At 44.8% G+C, this 22,679-nt stretch overlaps 2 protein-coding genes and 1 non-coding gene across 6 annotated transcripts in view; 1 reads left to right on the top strand and 2 right to left on the bottom strand.

Annotated features, from left to right (window-relative positions):
- Positions 1-10,690, bottom strand: part of RELCH (RAB11 binding and LisH domain, coiled-coil and HEAT repeat containing) — a 97,575-nt gene extending 86,885 nt beyond the window's left edge. For all 4 annotated transcript variants that reach the window (XM_055126777.1, XM_004601989.3, XM_055126778.1 and 1 more), the window contains exon 1: positions 9,927-10,690. In XM_055126777.1, coding sequence (XP_054982752.1) covers positions 9,927-10,446 — 520 coding nt within the window. In that variant the 5' untranslated portion in view covers positions 10,447-10,690. The remainder of the gene's footprint in view (positions 1-9,926) is intronic.
- Positions 10,691-11,375: 685 nt separating this feature from the next.
- PIGN (phosphatidylinositol glycan anchor biosynthesis class N) overlaps positions 11,376-22,679 on the top strand; it is a 115,930-nt gene continuing 104,626 nt past the window's right edge. Inside the window, exons 1-5 of the mRNA XM_004601990.2 lie at positions 11,376-11,635; positions 12,937-13,080; positions 15,460-15,708; positions 18,004-18,125; positions 19,906-20,004. Coding sequence (XP_004602047.2) covers positions 15,488-15,708; positions 18,004-18,125; positions 19,906-20,004 — 442 coding nt within the window. The 5' untranslated portion in view covers positions 11,376-11,635; positions 12,937-13,080; positions 15,460-15,487. The remainder of the gene's footprint in view (positions 11,636-12,936; positions 13,081-15,459; positions 15,709-18,003; positions 18,126-19,905; positions 20,005-22,679) is intronic.
- On the bottom strand, positions 17,801-17,934 carry LOC129402972 (small nucleolar RNA SNORA70). The gene has a single exon (XR_008628980.1). It is a non-coding gene; the product is annotated as a small nucleolar RNA SNORA70 (small nucleolar RNA).

Genomic DNA, 22,679 nt, shown 5'->3' with positions numbered 1-22,679 from the left:
AGTTAATTCCACGAGATTGATGAAAGGTACAGGAAACAAACGCTCAGTTTTGGGGGAGGGGGGTGTCACAGCCAGCAGTACTCAGGAGAACAGGGGGTGCTGGGGACTGAACCCAGATTTCTGAAGCAAAGCATAAGCTCCAGCCTGTATTTTTTCTCCAGTTTTTATGTTGAGCTCTTGTAGTTTGGGTCTGATGCTTTCAATGTTGACGGCTCTGTGGTTCAGATACATACTAATATCGCACCTCATCACTGATGTGTCTGAGGCCTTGACACTGGCCCCTGCTGATTACCTCCTGCCTGACTCCTTTTACTTCTTAAAAGTTATTAAATACACGTGAACTAAAAATTGACCTTAAATGTAACTATATGTCATATGAACTTTTTGTTTGGGGTCATACCCAGTGATGCTCAGGGGTTACTCTTGACTTTGCACTCAGGAATTACTCCTGGTGGTAGTTGGGGTACTGAGAATTGAACCTCGGTGGGCCTCATACAAGGCAAATGTCCCACCTATAATACTATTAATCTGGCCCGGAGACCTTAAAGATGTATTAGTGTCAAAACTCATATTTATATTTTCTGATCCTCAATTCTCCAAAGTTGATGGTCATTTTCAACAGATCTCTTTATTCAAACTTAAGAGTCAGAGGGAATATTAGTTCAAAGTCTCATTTTTAAAGATGAGAAAACTTGAATGTATTCCTTGGCTGAGTAACCTATCATGGGAAATGTACATATAAAATTCAGCAATGCTTATTTCTTGCCCTAAACAAGCATCTAAACTACTGGAATTAAGACTTACATGAAGGGCTGGGGATGTGGCTGATGGAAGAGTATAAGCCTCCCAAGTATGAGGACCCGGGTTCAATCTCTACACTGCCTTGCCTACGCCAAAGGAATAAAAAGCCATATACGCAGATAACAATAAAATTCTATCACTCTATGTTAAAGATTAAAACAGTTTCTAATTGTTTTAATCTTTAACATAGCGAGCAAGGTGTAGAATTCAAGTCTACTAGTAGAATTCAAGTGTGTAGCCTTTTGTCACAAGAGTCTACAAAATGAACTAAATTTCAAGATAAAAGATTTAGAATTCGGAAGAGATTTAAATGCTGAAATAACTGCAGATGATTTCCCTAAGTTGAACTTTATATAATGCCAGATGGAATTAACATATGATTAACTGTCAGGCAAAGAGATTTTTAATTGAAAGTTTGTCAGGAGCCAGAGAAATAGTAAAGTGGATAGGGCATTTGCCTTGCACAAGGCCAACCCGGGTCTGTCCCCAGCATCTCCTATGGTCCCCCTAGCACTACCAGGGATAACTCCGGAGTGCAGAGCCAAGAAAAAACCCTGAGCATTGCCGAGTGTGGCGCAAAACAAACAAACAAAAAGTAGTCTGTTATCTTAACATTCTGACCACTTACTCTATGCCAGATAGTTTTTAGGCTTTATTTAAATCCCTAACTTCTTATGGGAGGAGTCACTACCATTTGCATTTTACAATGAAAGAGACAGTCTATACAGAATCATGCATCTAGGAAATAGAACAAAGAGACGAAGATGAACTCAAACTGACACCTGAGCGCTCAACCCTTAGGTTCCTTGAATAACACGGAAAATCATGCAGGTTCTCTTTTCCTAGATTCTGAGTAAATGAGCCTGACACCGTGAGTGACCTCTCATTTGAGGAGATAAGCTGGGGGGGTAAAAGTGAATGGTCACAATGACTCTATCTATGTGATGCCACTACCTAGAGATCATTTGTATACTACAAGTTTGACATTTATTCAAAGCTTATTTGTTAGTCACAATATTGGGCTCGGGGACACAGAGGTAAGCAAAAACATGTTCTCTATTCCTTTCTCATGTTAACTCACTTGTCAAATTCTCATGTCTATTTTCCATCCTGTCAAGTAAATATTTACACTTTAGCATTTCTACCTAGTGTGAAAAAAGATGACATGAGTTGCAGACTACAATGTCTTCAAAATAAATCTAGTCAGCTAAAACACTGGCACATAAATATTCCCCAAACATTATACAGTTCAAATGAAATCTGCAAGTGGAACTGACAAAAAAACAGCACCACAAATTCAAAGGTTCTCATGATCACTACTGGTTGGAGAAGCTTCAGGGAAAGGAAGAAACAAACTAGTACATCCTTTAGAGATAAAAAGGAATGGGGAAAAAAGAAAGAGAATGAGGCATAAACATTCCAAGAGAAGGAAAAGTAACATACATGGACAAAGGCACTTAGGAAATGATAAAGCACATTCAAAGGCCACTGAACTGTTACCATAACCAGGATTCATATATGGATATAAAGTTCTGTTTTCCTGAAATAATTATCCCTAGCAGGCTTCCTTTTAGACTGAATACCACAATTTTATAACTACCCAAACAGAATTAAGCTGTGAACCAGATAATGCTAAGTGTGTTCCCATGTGATATTTTAAATAAGGCAAAATATGAAAAACAAATATAATTGTTTCTTTATCCTTACTTTCTTTTCCAGTGTAGAGAATCAAGATACAAAGAGGGCTGGATAGAAAGCACAAGGATTAAGATGTTTGCCTTGCATATTATTGACTCTGACTTGCTTATTTGGTTTTTTTTGGAGATGAGGGGAGTAATTTTAGGATTTCTCGAGTTTCAATACACAGACGTCACGTTGTGGAGACATTTAAAATTATACAATTTTCATTTCAGTAGCATTAAGCCCTCAAGAAAAAGAATAACCTTCTCTTTCTCACATACAAAGTCCCCAGCCCACAGACGGACCAACCCAATAAATGGAGGAAAGAATGATCTGCATGTGTATTCCCACGTGTGCAAGGGCTGACTGGAGTGGACAACTTGAACTCAGCTGTACTTATCTTTTCTACCCCCAACCCTGGCATGTTCATTTTTTAAAAAACAATTTTGAGATTAATAATGGTTTCTCACGCACATAATTCCACCACCACATCCATCACCACTGTATCTATCTTCTCTCCTCCCTCACATGCCCCAACAGCCCTCCCTCCAATCCACACCCCCCCCCCCCCCCCCCGCCGACTGTGTATCAGCTCTCCCAGTGTGTTGTCTTTGGACTTTTGTTGCTCCCATGTTGTGTATCTTTAAGTCCCACACATGAGAGATGATTCTGGATCTGTCCCTCTTCTTCTGTCTTACTTCACTCAGCATGATATTGCTGCGTAATTTTGTTTTCTTAGAGCTGTAGAGTATTCCATTGTGTATATAAACCGCAACTGCTTGATCCACTTCATCTGTAGCTGGGCATTAGGGTTGCTTCAGTATCTTGGCTGTCGTACTAAGTGCAGCGGTGAACACAGGTGTGCAGATAGCCTTCTGGATTAATGTTTCTGTGTTTGGGTGACAGATGCCAAGTGATACTACTCGGCCAAATGGGAATTCTCTTCCCATTTTTTTGAGAGCTCTACATATTTCTTTCCATAGAGGCTGAACTTGACACTGACAGTGTTCACACTAACAGTGGCTGAGGGTTCCTTTCTCACCACAATCCTGCCTATATTGCTGTTTTCAGATTTTTGGATAAGTGCTATTTTCAGACATGCGCTGGTATCTCACTGTTGTCCTGATTTGCATTTCCCTAATTATGAGTGACAATGAGCACTTTTTCATATGCCTGTCGGACATTGATATCTTCTCTAAGGAAGTATCTGTTCATCTCATGGTCCCATTGGGGTCAATGGTCCCATGGATGGGGTCAATGACCCTGATTTAATGCCCCACACTTCCTATGGTCCTGAGCACAGAGCCAAGAATGGCCCCCGAGCACTGCCAAGTATGGCCCTCAATAGCCCCCTCCTCCCAAAACAACAGAAATAAAAAAGAAATAGGTCCAAATAATAAACCTACTATAGAAAACTTCACCCATCTTTAGAGTCAAGCGTAAACTTTACTTTCTCCACTTTACCACACTCAATGATTTTTCTGTATCCGGAAGTTTATGCTACCGTTTGCACCTCAGATGATGACTTTATAGTTTCTTCAACTGTTAGTCTTGCCTCAATCAAGAACATAAGCTGGGGGTGGGGAGATAGCTTCAAAGGCTGGAGTGCACATAAGAGCCCCACCCTCAAAGTCAAAACACACACACACACACACACACACACACACACACTCTTAGCTGGGAGATAGCTTCAAAGGCTGGAGTGCACATAAGAGCCCCGGTTCAATAGTACTGCATAATTCCCAAAACACTACAGTAAGTAACCTAAGTAACCGCCAAGGACTGAGCTGGGAGTAGCCGTTTGTTTTAATCCGGTATGACACCCACAAACAAACAAAAATCCCACAAGAACAAAGCTCAAGACAGGTATTGGACATTTACCAGAACCTTAAAATCCTCCAATGATCACACAATTGTCAATTATTTTATCAACTGATGTAAAATATTCAGTAACAACTACATTCAAGTCCCAGTGCTATACTGTGAAAATTCATGACTAACTCTCCACAAGAATAATTTCAAATTACTGGAAAGGGACAAGGAAGAAGAAAAGAGCTATGCAATAAACTTCGGTATGTATATGGTCAAGACAACACCGAAGGCTGGAGCAATAGCACAGTGGGTAGGGAGGGCGTTTGTCTCGCACACGACCCACCCGGGTTCAATCCCCAGAATCCCTGAGCACTGCCAGGAGTAATTCCTGAGTGCATGAACCAGGAGTAACTCCTGTGCATCGCCAGGTGTGACCCATAAAAAAACAAAACAAAAAAACCCTGGAAAGTCTCATTAATCTGACAGCAGGGAATATAAAGAATAGAATTATTTTAGTAGCATTTTCTCTCACTAAGTCAGAGAAAGCACTAATTCTAAGCTAACAGGGAAGAATACCTGGTAAAATGTAAGAGAAGGAACTTGAAAGATTGTAATCATAGATTAATATTCCTTCCAGTGAGAAAGGAACAAGGCACACAGTAAGAGAGGCACTCTGGAGAGTTCTGAGAAAAGATCAGTACGATCATAAACAGAAAAGGTTATGAAAGGAAGAAGATGACTGACGGTTGGCTGGAGGCTCTGAAGTGAAATGATCCCACTCAATCCTAAATACTACCTTCCTGACAAGATGTCTTATGAAAGTTTGAAGGCATGGCAAATATAATGAAAACATTACTGGAAGGCCTGTTACTTTTGTTCCTAGTAGATCAGCCACTCACTCTGCTATACTAAAACCTGTGCCTGAAGTGAAAATCTGAAGAAATCATGGTTCAATTTTGGTGAGAGCTCTAAAGCTTCCAATGCACCCAGCATTACTATGTCTCAAATACTACAGTGCTCAGTGTTAAAATAAGTGATACTGTCACAATTCTGATCTTGCAAAGTAACTGGAAAGCAAAATTTTACTAAGTTATTCTGACTTAGTTGGCAGAAACTAAAGATTAACATCATTTGTTTACCAAGTAGAGCGTAAACATTGCAATGATACTATAATGTATCAAGCACCAGGCCTTCCATAGTGTATGTCATGAGCATTTTGATTCAGTCAATATGATTTCTACTAAAACATCAGTTATCAAGTTAGATTCCTTAAATCTTTGAATGCTTTGCAGTGTGTCAATCTTTTTTCTGTGTCAAGCTTTTTTCTGTGCTTCCGACCAACTAGTGCCTGGAGTTCCTGGGACACCCTCCACAGGCTGGCTGGGCAGTTCACAGAACTTCAAGTCAGTTCATTCACAGATTCAGGTAAAAGATTTATTACGGAGGACATGGTTTACCAATAGTCAGATGGAAGAGGAGCGTAAGGCCAAGTATGGAGAAAAGCACTAACTTCCTTCTACTTCCAGATGCGCATCTCCTCACCTCTCTACCTCCAAAATCCATGTATCCAGAACTGGGAAGTCTCAAAGTTTCAGTTTGTGTGTGTAACTAATTCATCTCTTGGCCAGAGGCAACTGAACTTATTCATTAGCTGAATACAGAGAACCTTGAAAGGCAGGCAGTAAGTATATTTAATGAAGGATTCAACCTTAGAATTTCTAAAATTGTGTAATCAGTATCTTTAAAATACAGTAGGCAATAATCACAGACTTATTTTAGCATTTATATATTTATCTGACTGATATTTATTTACTGGTTATTTATCGATTTATCTGACTGAAATTTGTAAACATAGATGTATTGAAACTAAAGCTCATGTTATATTTATGTCTGTACATATATGGGACTGGAGCGATAGCACAGCGGGTAGAGCGTTTGCCTTGCACATGGCCGACCCGGTTTGATTCCGCCGTCCCTCTCGGAGAGCCTGGCAAGCTACCGAGCGTATCCTGCCGGCACGGCAGACAAGGCAAGCTACCCGTGGTGTATTTGACATGCCAAAAACAGTAACAATAAGCCTCACAATGGAGATGTTACCGGTGCCCACTTAAATGAACTGATGAACAACGGGACAGTGCTACATTTATGCGAGCAATATGTATGACATTCTTATCACAGTATCTTTATAAAAATGCAGCCCTGCCATTACAGAACTAAATGTAAAAATCTAAAATTACAAAACTTCTAGAACAGAGGAGAGAAATCTCACCATGTTGGGGTAGGAAAATATTTTTATGCAGGACACCAAAAAACTTGAGTCATTAAAAAGACTGAAAAGTTTTCTTTGTAAGACATACTATGTTATGGAAAGAAAAATGATACTGAGACAATATGCTGACAATGGGCTTAAGTCCAGCATTTTCCAGGGAAGCGAAAGGCAAATTTCCCTAATTGAGAATTTTTGTAAGTTTTGCCTTTGCTTGGTTTCTTTCTTAGAGCTGAAAACTCTTGAAATGTATCCATGTTTTAGTTGGGATTGGCTACCTCCCCACACTTCCCAATACTCATGGAAGCACTGGCAGTCATCTCCACCCTGTAAGCTCTACTATTGGCCTTGCTTTAGAGACCCATAAATAAATGCTTGAAGAGATCAAAAGCCACAGTTAATCTTGGACCCATGCATAGCTGAACACACTGGGAAAATTGGAGGGGGCCAGGATGTTCAGGGGGGTCCACCCAAGCAGAGCCCCCAGCAATTGCTTGCTTCTACAATCCAAAATCACCACCATACAACTGGCCTGATCTCACCTTCTCAGGTCAGACCTCACCAAGATATAATATGCTGAAAGTTCAAGTATGTGGGTTTTGTGACTGAAATTTTCAGGCTTTCTCGGGGTCAGGATGGGCTACCTCCCCCCACTTTCCTGTACTTCCAAAAGCCTTGGCAGTCACATCCACACCTCAAAGCAGCCACCCAATTGAAAAGCTACTCCAGTCTTACCATCACGGTAAAAATACTGAATGGCCTGAACAAACACCACGACCTCTTGTCATCTGTATTGCAAAACACAGTGCACAAATGGAAAAGGAGAGAGAGAGCAAGAAGGAAATTGTCTCCCACAGAGAGGCTGAGGGTGGGGGGTAGGGGGCTGGGGGATGGTGGGAAGGAAACAGGGTACATTGGTGGTGGAAAATGTACACTGGTAGAGGGATGGGTGCTGGATCATTGTATGACTGAAACCCAATTTGAACAGTTTTGTAATAGTCTATCTCATGGATATTCAATTAAAATTTTTTTTAAAAAATTAAATCGTAAAGTGGAGCTCATGCCCAATTCAATCCGCTTAATCAGTGGCTGAATAAAAAGCTACATAAAAAAAAAAAGGAAAAAATTTATCCATGTTTTAATGTGTTAGTCGTTCATTCCTTTCCAGTTTATTCATTCATCTGTTGTTGGACATATCTGTTTTACAAGCTGGGGCTACGTAAAGAGCTGACAGGAAGCTGCTTGTTAAAATGTTGCATGACTGCAAGTTTTTCGTTTCTTTGTGGTAATAACTAAGAATAGAATTGCTGGGTCACAGTATGCGTTTAAAAATAAAATATAAAAATTATAAAGCTATTTTTCTGGGCTGAGAGATAGTAGACTGCTTAAGTGCTTGCTCTGCACACTCTGGAAGCCAGTTTGTTCTCTGGCACCGCCCAAGCAGTGCAAGGAATGATCCCTGAACCCAGAATCAGGGGTTAGTCCACAACAGTCCAGGCGTGGCCCCCACACAAAGTCCAAGCAGGGCCCCAAAACAAAAGCAAAAAGCCCCAAAAACTATTTACACTTTTCTCAGGAAACAAGGGCCTGAAATGAGCGAGGCGGCAGCTCCATCACTGAGTCAGTCACACTGCCAGCTCTATGCCTGAACTAGTGAACATTCCTGGCTGTAGATAGTTTCCATACACGCCCCAAACACTCTTCACCTTCAGGCTTTGACTTCAGTTAGTCTACTAAGAACACTATGGTATCCGTATCCGGAGGTTTAAACTTCCCTTCCAGAGGACCAGAGGTGTCGAGTCCCTTGGGGGTGTTTTGCCATCAACCTTTTAATTTCTGCCACAGTATCTTTCACTGTGAAGTGTCTCTTCATGTCTTATGGACCCGGGGCTTTTCTTTTTCTTGTTTTGAGGGAGGGGTGGGGTGGTCACTGAGAGCACTGCAATTAGCTAGGCCTGGAGAGACTTACTTGGCCTTCATATGTTCATAATGACAGCATCTGAGCTGCCAAGAAATTTTTAGGAGCTTGTTGATAAACATCTATCACTAGATAATGGAGAAATCTTCAAAATGCAAACAACAAAAAACTTTCCTACAGCCAACTACGCAACAATTTGCTACACTGATTTGTTACATTTTACAGTGTGAAAGGTCAACAAAGAGGAAATCTCTTCCTGAAAAAAGAAAGATTCGGGTAAAGAACTACCAACCCAGACAATTGCACAGCCAACTGAGAAAATGGCTAGTGAACGTGCCACACGCTTCTGCCGTCTCTAAGTTGCCAACCTAAGTCCCTAGCACCTTCCAAAAGTATAAGAAACAAAACATGATTTGGGCTACAATTTTAACACGGTGCATGTGACTTGCGTGAACAAGTTCCTTCTATTTGGCTTCCTCTAGCAACAGTATCCATTCGGTAACACGTTTTCAAGTCACATGAAACCTTTAGACGTGTGTGTTGAATGGGGATGAATGATTTCTGTCCAGAAAAAAATAAATAAAAATAAAAAGGATCGTAGCATCATAAAGAAATTTCCTCATGTACGCGGAGGGAAGAGCCTGCCAGGTGGGTGGGACCGCGGGAGCAGCTGCAGAACTCGCTGGCCCGGCTCCTGAAATCGCCGGCAATGCTGGACACGGGAATCGAGGCACGGAGATGGGCAAGGAGGGACGCGTCCCGAAGGACACCGCGCAGAGCCCAGACCTGCAGCGGGGCGGAGGCGCTCCCCGGGAGAAACGGGCTGCAGGGGAGCTGGTCTGGGCCGCGGGCCACCGCCTTTCTCCCTCGGCCACTCTCTGGGCTCGGGAGGCGGCGGCGGGTCCGCAGGAATTGAAGGGACACTGGTTTCCTGGAAGCGGGGAGCCAGGGGAGCGGAGGAAAAGGGGGGAAAACACTGAAAGCCACACGCCACGGGGCTGGAGCTATAGTACAGCGGGGAGGGCGTTTGCTTTGCAGGAGGACAACCCGGGTTCGATCCCCAGCATCCCACAAGGTCCCCTGAGCACCGCCAGGGGTAATACCTGCATGGAGAGCCAGGAGTAGCCCCTGGGCATTGTCGGATGTAACACCACCGCCCCCCACCCCAACCACACAAAAGCAAAAAAAAATAAAAAGAGAAAAGAAATCAACAAGCCACTACGCCTGGGGAGTCTATCTGGAGCCCCCGAACCACCAGCTCCAATGCACGAGAAACTCGGGGTGTGTTGCTGTGCCCCCCCACCTGCATTCATCAGGGGGCCGCAGGATAAAGGGGTACAGCGGGGGGAGAGCGCGGGGTCCCTCCACTCCACTCGGCGCTGTCCCACGCGTTCCCCGGAGGGCGCCCCCCGCCCCGCGCGCTCCCGGCCCCCGGCTGCGCGCACTTACTGAGCTGTCCCCCGCCGGACGCCGTACTCGGCTCCCGCCCGCCGGCCCCGCCGAGGCCCGCCGCTCCGGGGACGCCCGGCGCCCCCAGCCCCGGCGGGGTCCCGCTCTGCCGCTCGAAGTTGCCGGGGTTGGAGAAGTAGTCGCGCAGGCGGGGCAGCTCGCGGCCGCTCTCCAGCAGCTCCGTGTGCAGCTCCAGCGCCGTGAGCAGGTACTGGTCGCGCAGCAGCTGCGCCGCGATGGCGTCGATGGACAGGCGCGCCGGGGTCTCCGCGCCGCCCCCCGCCGCCGCCGCCGCCTCCCCGGGGAGCCCGGGGCGCGCGCCGCCCCCTAAGGCCACGGGGTCCTGCGGGGACAGCGAGTCCGCCGAGCCGGGATCCAGGCCGCCCCCCGAGCCCAGCCGGAGCCCGGCCCGCCGCTCCTCTCTCGCCGCCACCTCGTCGTCGTCCTCGTCCGTGTCGCTCAGGAAGGGGTTCACGCCGCCGCTCCCGCCGCCGCTCCCTCCCGAAGCCATGGCCGCCATCTTATCCTGTCAGGAGTGTGGGCGCCTCCCCTGCCGCGCTGACAGGCCGCGGGCGGAGACCCCCGCCGGCGTCCGGGCGCACCGTGCACCGCCACGGCCCGGCCAGAGCCGGCCGCCCCGCCTCAGCCCAGGGGAGCGCGGCGAGCCCGAAGCGCCGGATGCAGCAGCGGCTCGGGCTGCCTCGGCCGCTTGCTGCACCAGCAGCCCGGCTCTGCAGGCGTCTTCCTGGTCTCCAGTCTCGCGAGAAAAATGTCCTGGTCCTGCCCCCGCCTCGCCCTGCCCCCGCCCCGCCCCCAGCCCTACAGAGCCTCGTAGCACCGCGTCCCCTGTCAAGGCCAGACCCCGCCCATGCCCTTGATTGATTGGCCAGAGGTAGCGAGGGGGCGGGGTTATGGAGCTCGGGAATTCTCGCGAGAGCCACCTCTAGCCAGGTAGAGGTCCGGGGGCGTTCCGCGGCTGGGCTTGGGGGGGGGCGCGTGGGAGCGTTCTTGACAGCGGCTCGGGGCACGTTCTGTGGGAAAACGGCGGGACCTGTCCGAGGGCTGGGCCGGGCCCAGCGCGGAGGAGGCGCGGTTTTGTAAGATCAGTCCTGAGCGGGGTAAGCACCGGGTCACGCCCGGGAAGCCGTGCGCGGCGGGGCGGGCGGCCCCGAGACTGGCCGGAGCCCGCGAGCACACGGCTGCCCGCGCGGCTCGCCCCTCGCCCGGCCGACGCCGCCTCCGCGCCGCGGCGGTCTGCGCCAGGCTTCCTCCGTCTCCGCGTCCCGGCCACCTGCCGCTCAGCCCCGAGACCTGAGCCGGCCCTTGGCTCTCGCACGTTAGCCGGGAAGCCGCCTCCCGCCTTCCGTGCAGGGGCGCGGCGCGGGGCTGGGTTAGGTGGAGACGGTGAGTGCAAAGAGGAGCCCCTGGGTGTGGACTTGTTGGGATCTGCGCGGACCCCGAGAGCCTGGACCTGGGTAGTAGTGCTCGGAGAGCACTTAACAGCTGCATCCGTAATTGCACATCGGGCACCTTCGAGATCTCAGAGCCAGTCCCTTCAAGAGAGGCGAATAAGCGTCACCTGGAGGCGTTCAATGCACCTGGCCCAAGTCAGCCCAATTATTCAGTGCTCACAGCCGCCAGAACCAGTTGCTCTGCTCCAAAAGCTGTTCCTTGACTCGCCCCTTTAGGCTGGAGTTAAAATATTGCCGGTAGGACTTACTTTAAAAGTGTGTTTGCTGTAGGCAGTTTCATTTCCTTTATCAAACGTGAACAGCTCTTCCGTGCAGCACGTTTGGGAAGATCAGTAATGACCGTTTATGTTATTCCGTAATTACAAGCCCAAGGGGAAAGGAATGCGGCTGCTCCTGCTTTCTCCCCGCGCGCCTGTTCGTTCCTTGACACAAATTCCCACTTCTGCAGGTTTTAGATTTCTTCTTGAATTGCATTCCTTTCCGGAACTATAAATAGGTACCACAATTAGGCTATCAGATAGGTTACATATTACTTGGAAGCAGTGGAGTATCTCTTTTAGCTTTGTGGAGAAATAAAAATAGCATTCCTATTGACCTAAGACTAGATTATTGCGTCCCGGTAAAGTTATATCAATAGTTTCCTGTATACTTTGATTTCAGTTTACTCAGGCTCAGTAAGCCAACGTTTTCATTTGAATGAGGCTTACCGTTTGGGTTTTTTTTTCCCTAGAAGTTTTTTTTTTTTCTCTTTTATTAGTACTAAGAATTCCAAATATTTTTATGACTGCCAGCTCTTAATGTTAGAATTCTAAATATGTTTTGATGCCCTAAGTTGAAGACTTTAAAAAAACAAACTCTCCTATCTTAGGAAAATAATGTCAAATAGTCAATGTGGTCTATTCCTGTTACATATTTCTTAGCAGAAAAGGATCGCTGATTCTTGTTGAGTTTGTGAACAAAGTTGATACTGGAACCATTTTTTGGAATAGAAAGATTGGGAGGGATTTGTGAATGACATGGGAGAGCTATAGTTGGGAAGAGATTGTTGATATCCATCTCTGTAGTGGGGAACTCTTGAAATCTGCGCTTGGTTCCCTTGAAGATCTGTGCTTGTCAGGCAAAAGAACCAAGCCCAGTTCTACCAGTTATTTGCCTCGAGGTGACTTTAACTCTTCTCAGCCTCTTTTGCTGTTAAATGTTACCTGTTAAATGTTATTTTAGCTGATACTTAATGTTAGTTAACTGTTATTTTCAGTGTCATTCCTGAATTAGGAATTTACTAATACAGAATTAGGGATTTACTTTACACAGTACCTGCTATACCTGGTACACGGTAAATGATTTTATAGTTGGTTATCAATTAGTGTCTTGAGCATATACTGGCATGTTTTTTACAAAGTAAAGCAAAACATGATAAACATTCGATGTCTTCCATCTGACGGGTGGAAGAGCAGCCATGTCAGTAGGGGGCCCAAAGGGAACATCTTTAATTTGGAACTAACTGCTAAATTAAAAATAGTTTTGAAATGTTTCCTCAGACACTTGTAAGAAGTTGGAGGTAGAAGTTGTCCTATGATTGCCTTCAAACTTCTGGTCGTTTCCAGAATCTGCTTTGTACTCAGAATGATGGATTTGTTAAAGTGACCTCAGAACCAGCAACAGATCAACCCTCCAGTCTTCTAGTAAGTACTTTTCCCCATGATACTTATCGGTTAAAAATGTCTTAAGAAGCAGCACATACTTAATTATTATTAATTGCTGGTTTTTATGTACAAGTTATGAGTGATATTGTTGGAAGATTTTATTTCTACTCTTAATGAGTTACATTGATGTAGCTCATTTGTGTTTCATTTAATTATCAGTATAGTCATTACAATATGTATTCTGGAAGTGGAAACAAAAATGTTTTTTAATCAGGTCATTTTAGTATTTACAATTATTTCTGACTTTAAGCTTCTTAATATAACCACAGCTAACATTTTAGATACAGTTTTTGGTTGATAGAAAATTTTTGAAGTAGCTTATCATTTTACGGGGTTGGGAAGTTACACCAAGCTGTTCTCAAGGCTCTGCCCAGGGATTACTCCTGGCGAGCTTAGGGGGACGTACAGGGTCCTGGGGGTCAAACCTGGGTTGGCCACATATAAGGCCAGTGCCTTACCTGATGAACTATCTCTCCATTCCAGAAGTAATAGTCTATTGTTTTATAGTGTATCTTAAGCATTCCACAGGTGGAAGATGAATAATTTTTATTAGTATATGGATATGTGTCTTTTCAGTTTCTTTCTTAATTTATTTTGGAAGTTATTCACCTATTACAATGTTTTTAATTTTAAATAAATCTGAGTAAAATGTGATAGTCTTTAAAAAGAAATGTTTAGTAATAATATTGCTTAGTATAGATCACTGTCACTGTCATCCCGTTGCTCATCGATTTGTTTGAGTGGGCACCAGTAATGTCTCCACTGTGAGTTGTTTAGTATATATCACTGGCACTGGCACTGTCATCCCCTTGCTTATCGATTTGTTCGAGTGGGCATCAGTAACATCTCTCATTGTGCGACTTATTGTTACTGCTTTTGGCATATCGATATATATGCTTGGAAAAATAAATTAGGTCTTATATGAATTATTATACTTTGGAATCCCTGGAATTTTATGCACAGTTAATAGTTTACACGTTAGATATGATTTTTGTATTTTGGTTTTTTTTTGCTTTTTGGGTCACACTTGGCGATGCACAGGGGTTACTCCTGGCTCTGCACTCAGGAATTACCCCTGGCCGTGCTCAGGGGACCATATGGGATGCTGGGATTTGAACCCGGGTCGGCCGCGTGCAAGGCAAATGCCCTACCCGCTGTGCTATCTCTCCAGCCCCTGATTTTTGTATTTTGAAAGCACTCTGAATCTTGACACTTTTGGTGTTCTGTGAAAAAAGAGGAGCAATGCAGCCTCTAGTGGCTTCAGTGCATATTGCAAGTACATTTGAAATAATTCTAAATTATTTATTTAGCAAGCATTTGAGCACCAAGTCCCAAGGACTATAATATGTACTTTCTTTCAAAGAAGTATGGTAAAGTGATAGAAACAGACCTTCAGAGTCAAAGACATAGATAAAAAATTATAAGCTGAAGAAAAGAAGAATTAGGAACTGATTTTTGATGTGGACTGCATAGTCCCTGAGTAATTGATGCTTATAAAGGAACATCCGATGAGACACTGGATTGGAATGGCTGGAGAGTAGTGTGGAACTGCATTCTATGGAATGGAATGTAGTACCTCCGAAGATCTTACAGCTCTACGGAGCACGGGATGCTTGAAGAAATAAGGCTGTTTGGTGAGCTGCTGTAAAGGACGGAGAAATGGCAGAATTAATGAGGTGGGCAAAGGACAGTCCTCATTCGTCCTGTTAAGGAATTTGTCTTGATTGGGAAGTGGGATGCGTTGAAGGGCTTTATTCAAGGGATGAGAGGGCCAGATTTTCACTCTGAAAAATAAAAAGCAAACCCAAAAGTTAATATAGGTAACTATAGAGTAGAGGAATGAGATGTCACTGACTCTCTGCTTTCACGCCTAAGTGAAAGGTGGGCTCGGTCTCCAAGATTCTGACCCCGGGGACTCAATCCTCCAGTCAGTACATTAAGAGTTGTTCTGGAGGGTCCCAAGAGTTCGATTTTAAACATATTCAGGTATGTTTAAAATATCCAAGTGGATGTGTCAAGGCTGCAATTACATATATGAATTTAGAACTAGAATTTGAGACTTTTGCATGTAATTGGCAGCTGAAGCTAAGATTATGAATTAAAAATGTCTAGAATGAAAGTATAGACCCAGTAAGAACAAGTTTTGAGTGACTCCCAAAGTCAGCAACTACCTCATAATCATTAGCTTGATTGTATTTTATCATATAGTAAGAGTTTATTATTCTCATTTCATCCCAGATGAAAGTTGTGAGATGTGTAGTATTTAAAAATATCTATTAGTCTATGTGGAATCATCAACTCATATGAAGGTGTATATGAGCGTATTAAGATTTACCTAAACTTTGTTTCTTCTTTAAGTTGTTCTCGAAGCTCCGTTGCACTGGACATGTTGCTGCTCTTTATTTTTGGATTGCTCGTGCATTTCGTGTTCTTCGCCTCCATCTTTGATATTTATTTCACATCTCCTTTGGTTCATGGGATGACTCCTCAGTTTACACCATTGAATCCTCCAGCAAAAAGATTGGTGCTTTTTGTTGCTGATGGCCTGAGAGCAGATGCTTGCTATGAACTAGATGAAAATGGAAAATCCAGAGCCCCATATATTAGGTAAGCCTGTCAACTGATACAGAGACATCTCTGGAAAATGTTACCCTGATACTGTTTATCTCTCACCGGGCATAGCAGTGATGGGGAGGAAGAGAACAGGGCACATGTATACATTTACATTGGCGGATTTGCGAGTTTACGCCTTCCTAAGAGTGATTTCTGGTATTCTGAAAGTTGCTGTGGGGCGAATTGTAATGGATGACCTTCGCCCCTTAGCTTAACTTGTCCTGATTTCTCAGGCCTAGCTCACGAACTCAGTGTATTTTTTCTCTTATAAAACAGGCCTGCCAGTTTTTAAAATATGTGTGTGTGTGTGTGTGTGTGTGTGTGTGTGTGTGTGTGTCTTGTTTGTCTGTATTTTTTGTTTTTGTGTTTTGGGCCACACCTGTGATGTGCAGGGCTTCCTCCTGGCTCTGCACTCGGGGATCAGCCTGGCGGTGCTCAGGGGACTATATAGGGTGTCTGGGATCAGCCTGAATCATCTGCATGCAAGGCCAGCAACCTACCCAGTGTACTCTTGCTCCGGCCCCTAGGGATATTTCTAGTAGCTGCCCTTGGCAGTGCTCAGGCCACTGAGAGTGATGCCCTGGGATCACTCTCAGCAGAGCTCGTTGGCCAGGCCGGCAGTGCTCAGGCCACTGGTGCCGCCTGCAGCTGTGCTCGGGGTGCTCAGAGCTCCCCCTGGCAGGCCTGCAGAGTCAGCATCAGGGCCTCGTGCACGCGGGCACGTGCTCTGCCCCGCATCTATCTCTCCCGCCCCTAAGCCTGTTTGAAATTCAAGATAATGACAGGCAAGAAGCAGCAGCGTTGATTCATTGCCTGTCACAGTGTCTAGCGGGGAAAGTGTCAGTTTCCCCGTAACTCAAGGGTGGTCTGCTGCCGTCCTGTCCCCAGCTTGCCTCCCCTGCAGAACCCGGTCTGGCTTAGTGTCTGTTTGTCAGTGAGCCATGTGTGAAGGGAATTCGCCCCACGTCCTTCAGGCTTCGGCTGCCCTTCTTCGGGCGCTGTCCCCAGCTCCTGTCTCCTGCCTCCCAAGGAGGATTGGGGCCACCTGCCTCCCTCCTGCCAGGTAGAGTCTACCTGGGCTCTGTCCATGAGCTCCCACTTGGCAGTGTTTCCTGTCTAGAAGGGCCAGGGGCCGCTCAGGGTCTGGTACCCTTCCCCACCCTGCCCACTCGCCCACTGTGACTCAGGGTGACCCCTGCAGGCCAGCTGGCTTTTCCCCTCCATCCTTGGCCACACCCCAGCCACTTTGTACTGTTCTAATAACATAATACAAAAAGATCCATCCAATGCATGGAGACATCTTCTTGGTCTTTATTTTGAAAGATTTTTTTTTTTTTTTGGTTTTCTTTTTCCAGGTGCTTCTTTCTCTGCTGCCTGGACTATGTTGACCTATTTTATAGAGGCCTTTTAATTAAAAAGAGAATGGAGATTAGTACAGCAGGCAGGGCGTGTAGTTTTTTTTTTAATTATTTGTTACTTGGGGTGATGGGGGAGAGGGAGGCACTTAGTCCCCGAGAATCTTGCTCCTTATCACTGAGCTACATCCCTAGCCCCCAATTCCCTTTTTTTTTTTTTTTTGGTTTTTATTCCTTTAACACTGTTTTGGGGGCTTTGGTTAAGAAGTAGATTTACTGTGGTGGGGTCAGATAGGGTGTTGAGGGCTGGGTGGGGAGCAGGGACTCAGTGGGGACAGGTCCAAGGCTCTCGGGAGAGCTGTGCTCCCGTCTGTCAAGAGGCCCACGATCAGGGGTGTATGTGACCCCACAGCCATCTGGGATGAGCCCCTTTTTGGCCCCTGTGTCTTCAGCTCCTCTGCACTACCTTGGTAAAGTCTCACTTCTTGGGATATGGATCCTCTGACGTCCAGGGAACTTGAACTTGGCCCAGGGCAGAGCCCCAGTACATGGTCTCTGTCCTGCAGTTTGGTGCAGATGGACATGATGGCTTGACCAGGGTGGACCCTGGCTGCCGTGCCCTGGGGCTTCCCAGCACCACTGCGCCCCGACCCCCCACCCCACGCGCCCCCCACACCTCTGAGCTGAGACTGGGCCAGCACCAAAGCAGATATGAATGCCCCACTGCAGAGGACTGTCCCCAAGGTCCCTGAGAACAGCCCAGACAAGGAACAGGCTGCTACACCGCCAGAGACGTCGATTGCTGTTTGCAGCCATTGTACAGGGTCCCATGGAGCAGAGAGCAAGTTGGCTTAATTGGCGGCAGCATTCTTATTCTGCCTATATAGGGCGTTCAGTCATGAGATACGCTAACTGTTCATTGTTAATTTTTTAGGAATATCATAATGAACGAAGGTAGCTGGGGGATATCTCACACTCGTATGCCAACCGAGTCCCGGCCAGGTCACGTGGCCCTGATAGCTGGCTTTTATGAAGATGTCAGTGCAGTTGCCAAAGGTATTGTCTATTGGGATGATTCTATCACATTAAAATTTGTATAGATATATACCTTCTTTAATACTGAATCATAATACAAAATGAAGTGTTTTGAGATATTTTTGACAAATATTTCAAGTGCCCACGTATGGACAGTGTTGTTAATTCAAGAATTAAGTTTTGCCAAACTCAACACTGGAAAAACCAGTAGCACCATTTCAAAAAAATGGGGTGAGGACATGAATGACACATCTCCAAGGAGGACATAAGGCCATTAGTCATATGAAAAAGTGTCTGTCATCAATTATCAGGGAAATGTAAATGACAGTGAGACATCATCTCACAACAGTGAAAATGGCATGTATTAAAAAGCTAGAAACAACCAGTGCTAAGTGGGGATGTGGTGAAAAGGGAACTTTCCTTCACTAATGGGCTTGTTGTCAGGTTCAAACTCTATAGAAAAGAATATTTCTAAAAAAATAAGAGTAGAGTGCAGGAGAGATAGTATGAGGGGGGCAGGCACTTGCCTTGATTGTGACCAACACTGGTTTGAATCCTCAGTTTTGAGTACCAAACCAGAAATAGCCCTTGAGTTCTATAGGATGTGGCTCCCAAACCCAGCACCCCCCAAATGTAAGATTAGCGCTTACATGTGACCCAGAGATCTCACTTCTTAGTACCTACCCCCCCAAACACAAAAACATTCATTTGAAAAGATATTTGCACATCAATATATATTGAAGTGCTTAGAACAATGGTCAGGGTATGGAAACAATCCGAATGTCCAATGGCAGGCGAATGGATAAAGAAGATGTCCCATACATACATTATGGGACACTGGGTTGCAGTAAGAGATGATGAAATATTGCAGTTCACTGCAACTTGGAAGGGAGTTGGAGTGTTTATTTGATGTTAAGTGAAATAAGTCAGAGGAGAAGGACCAATGCCCATGATCTCACTGAGCTGTGGAGCAACAAAACAAGGAAATGGACAATATTGAAGGATGAGAAACCCTTGGATTACAAAACATGTGGCCAAGCAGTGGGGCTAGAGCAGCTACATCAAAACCACAAATGTTACCATGTTACCTAAGCTATACTTTTTTAAAAATGGCTTGTAAACTATAAAAATAATTAAGCTCTAGTCTTTATCACTTTGTATTGTAGAGAGGATATGAGTAAGTGGATCCATGATTGACGTAGATGTTAACTCTTGAAAGTTCAAAATTAATTCTATATTTTAATAAATTTTCTGTTGTGTTTTAAAAGAGTTGCATAAAATCTATTATTTCTTTCTAGTTTGCAATTATTATTTAAATTTTTTTTTTTTTTTCTTTTTGGGACACACCTGGCGATGCACAGGGGTTACTCCTGGCTCTGCACTCAGGAGTTACTCCTGGCGGTGCTCAGGGGACCATATGGGATGCTGGGATTTGAACCCGGGTCGGCCGCGTGCAAGGCAAACGCCCTACCCGCTGTGCTATCGCTCCAGCCCCATTAAAATTTTTTATATATTTAACACTTCTGTTTATTTACCTTTGGTTTGGGGCCACACCTAGTGGTACTCAGGGGTTATTCCTGGCTCTGCACTCAAATCTCCTGGTGGTACACACGGGACCATATGGAATGCCAGAACTTGAATCCAGTTTGGCCACATGCAGTACAGAAGGGTAGGGCAAGTGCTCCTGCCCCAGGAATTGTTGTTTTTCTTTTAATAATACTCCCTTATGATCTATGCTAACTCTTTTTCATGCCTGTATAATGCTGTTATTTCTTGCTTTTTGTTCCCTCTACATTTGAAGGATGGAAGGAAAATCCTGTAGAATTTGATTCTCTGTTTAATGAGAGCAAATACACGTGGAGCTGGGGAAGTTCAGATATCTTATCCATGTTTGTCAAAGGTAAGAGTCGTTGATGCTTCCTCGGTATAGAGGTGATAAAGACTATTTCAATGATGTTGAGATGTATATTTTTACATGTTTAACTTCTCTGAAATAGGGATGTGTATTAGTATGGCTAAACATGGTAGATTTTGTTCCTTCTTAGCTGCATTTGAGATATTGACAAATCATATGGTTGTCAGTATCTTGGATTTGGTGAGATGATAAGCTGAAGTGGTTAACTTCTCTAATCTTCAGTTTTCCTTTGATAAAATGATAATAATCTATCAGAGATTTGGATTAAATTAGGTAATCTATGTGGGACATTTAGTAATATATTATCACTATCACTGTCACCGTCATCCCGTTGCTCGTTGATTTGCTCGAGCGGGCACCAGTAACGTCTCTGTTGTGAGACTTGTTACTGTTTTTGGCATATTGAATACGCCACGGGTAGCTTGCCAGGCTCTGCTGTGCGGGCGGGATACTCTTAGTAGCTTGCCGGGCTCTCCAACAGGGACGAAGGAATTGAATCTGGGTCGGCCATGTGCCAGGCAAACGCCCTACCAAACAATCATCACATGCCTCTTGGTAGATATACTAAGAAGGAACCAGTATCACTTATGAAATACTTAAGCTAAAAATTGCATTGCTTTCATCTAATCTTGAGAAACATACAACCAATCTAGCTTCAAAGTCATGCTGCCATATACCCTCAAATATTAAAACTTGTCACAGTCAAGAAAGTACAAGTTTGAAGAGAGGATCTCCACACCCAGCCATAAGGAGTTAACAGAGATAAACTATAACCTAATGTCTGTTTTATTTTATCTTGATAAATGAAGAATTTGTGGCTAGAGAGAATGTCCAGGAGGTAAGGTGCTTGCCTTAGTGCAGCTGACTCCAGGTCAATCCTCCGTACTGCTCAGGGTCCCTGAGTACTGTCAGGACTGACCCCGGAGAACCAAACCAGGAGTAAACCCGGAAGATCCCCAGGTGGGGCTCGATGCCCTAGCACCCCCCCACCCCCCCGCCGCAAAAATAAACCAGGTTGTGATACTTACACAAAGGTATAATGCTAAAATGTTTGTGCTTCTTCTTTTTTTTTTCTTTTTGGGTCACACCCAGCGATACTCAGGGGTAACTCCTGGCTCTGCACTCAGGGATTACTCCTGGCAGTGCTTGGGGGACCGTATGGGATGCCGAGGATTGAACCTAGGTTGTCCGCGTGCAAGGCAAATGCCCTACCCGCTATACTATCACTCCAACCCCATATTTGTGCTTCTTATTTTGTTTTATTTTATTTTATTATTCTGTTGTTTTGGGACCACACCCAGCAGTGCTCAGAGGTTTATGCCTGCTCAGGAATCACTCCCGGTTCTGGGGACAGAACCCACGAAAGGCAAGAAGTGCCCTACCCACTGTACTATTTGTTGGGCCTATATCTGTCCTATTTTGTATATTGAAGGCCATGTCATTTGGATTTATTGTAATTTTATCTGTGCCTGAATTTTCAAGTATTAGAACTTAGAGAATACTTTGTGCTACACTTAGGGGCTCCTCTCGGCTTGGTGCTTGCCTCATCCCTGGAGGTCCTTGGCGGGAACCATAGAGTGTGACATCAGACCTGGGCTCCTGCCTGCAGAGCATGTCCTCCAGCCCCTGAGCTGTGTCTCTGTCCCTACAACATCGCATTATTGTAAATTTTTTAATATATATTTTCTAAAATCAGTTGCATTCATGTATTCATTCGCTTGTTTAGCTTGTTAGGGGACTGGACTGGTGGTAAGGGTTGATTAAATTGTTCTGGCACCCAGACGTACCTTCCTACTTCTGGCTGCTGTTGGCAGAGCAGGCCACTGCCTGCACTGGAGACAGTGTAGTAGGAATATCCATGTTGTATGGTAACCAGCAAACCCACGCAAATCTTTACTTAGGTGAGGAAACGAGAATGGGTCAGTCACCATGTTAGTGCAATAGTTTAGGCTGAACTATGAAGAGATTGTTTTTACTTTATTTTATCTTTTTTAATATATAACAATTTATTTTATAAGTTTAGAAACTCACTAGGGCTATTAGATTATATTTTTATTTTGGCATGAGTTGGAAGTGCTTGGGTTTAGGGGCCACACCTCATTGTGCTCAGGAGTCACTCCTGGCAGTGCTCAGGGAAACATGAGGTGTTCAGGATTGAACCTCGACCTCCTGCATATGAAGCATGGACTCAGGTCTTGAGTTATCTCTCTGGCCCTGGTCTTTAGACTCAAATAATATGTGATTGGTGTGGAAGATTGTATAATACAAGAGTACTTTATATAAAATTTGTATAAATCTAATTGTGTAAGCATAACAATTTTATTTCTCCTTCATGCTACCAATAAGAATATTTTGGGGGGGCTGGAGCAATAGCACAGGGGGTAGAGTGTTTGCCTTGCACACGGCCGACCCCGGTTCAATTCTCAGCATCCCATGTGGTCCCCTGAGCACCATCAAGGGTAATTCCTGAGTGCAGAGGCAGGAGTAATCCCTGTGCATCACTGAGTATGACCCAAAAACCAAAAAAAAAAAGGGGGGGGATAAATTTATTATACTGAGAAAATATGCATATTCCATGAATAAGGGAAGTGAAATATTTGGGTTTTCTTCTTGCTTTAGGAAGTTTTGTAAGCCAAATGGCATTGTCTAGTTTAGAATGC

This window comes from Sorex araneus, chromosome 2, assembly GCF_027595985.1.
Source record: "Sorex araneus isolate mSorAra2 chromosome 2, mSorAra2.pri, whole genome shotgun sequence".
NCBI lineage: Eukaryota > Metazoa > Chordata > Mammalia > Eulipotyphla > Soricidae > Sorex > Sorex araneus.
The sequence above is the reverse complement of the archived record's forward strand: the minus strand, read 5'-3'. Positions and strand labels throughout refer to the sequence as shown.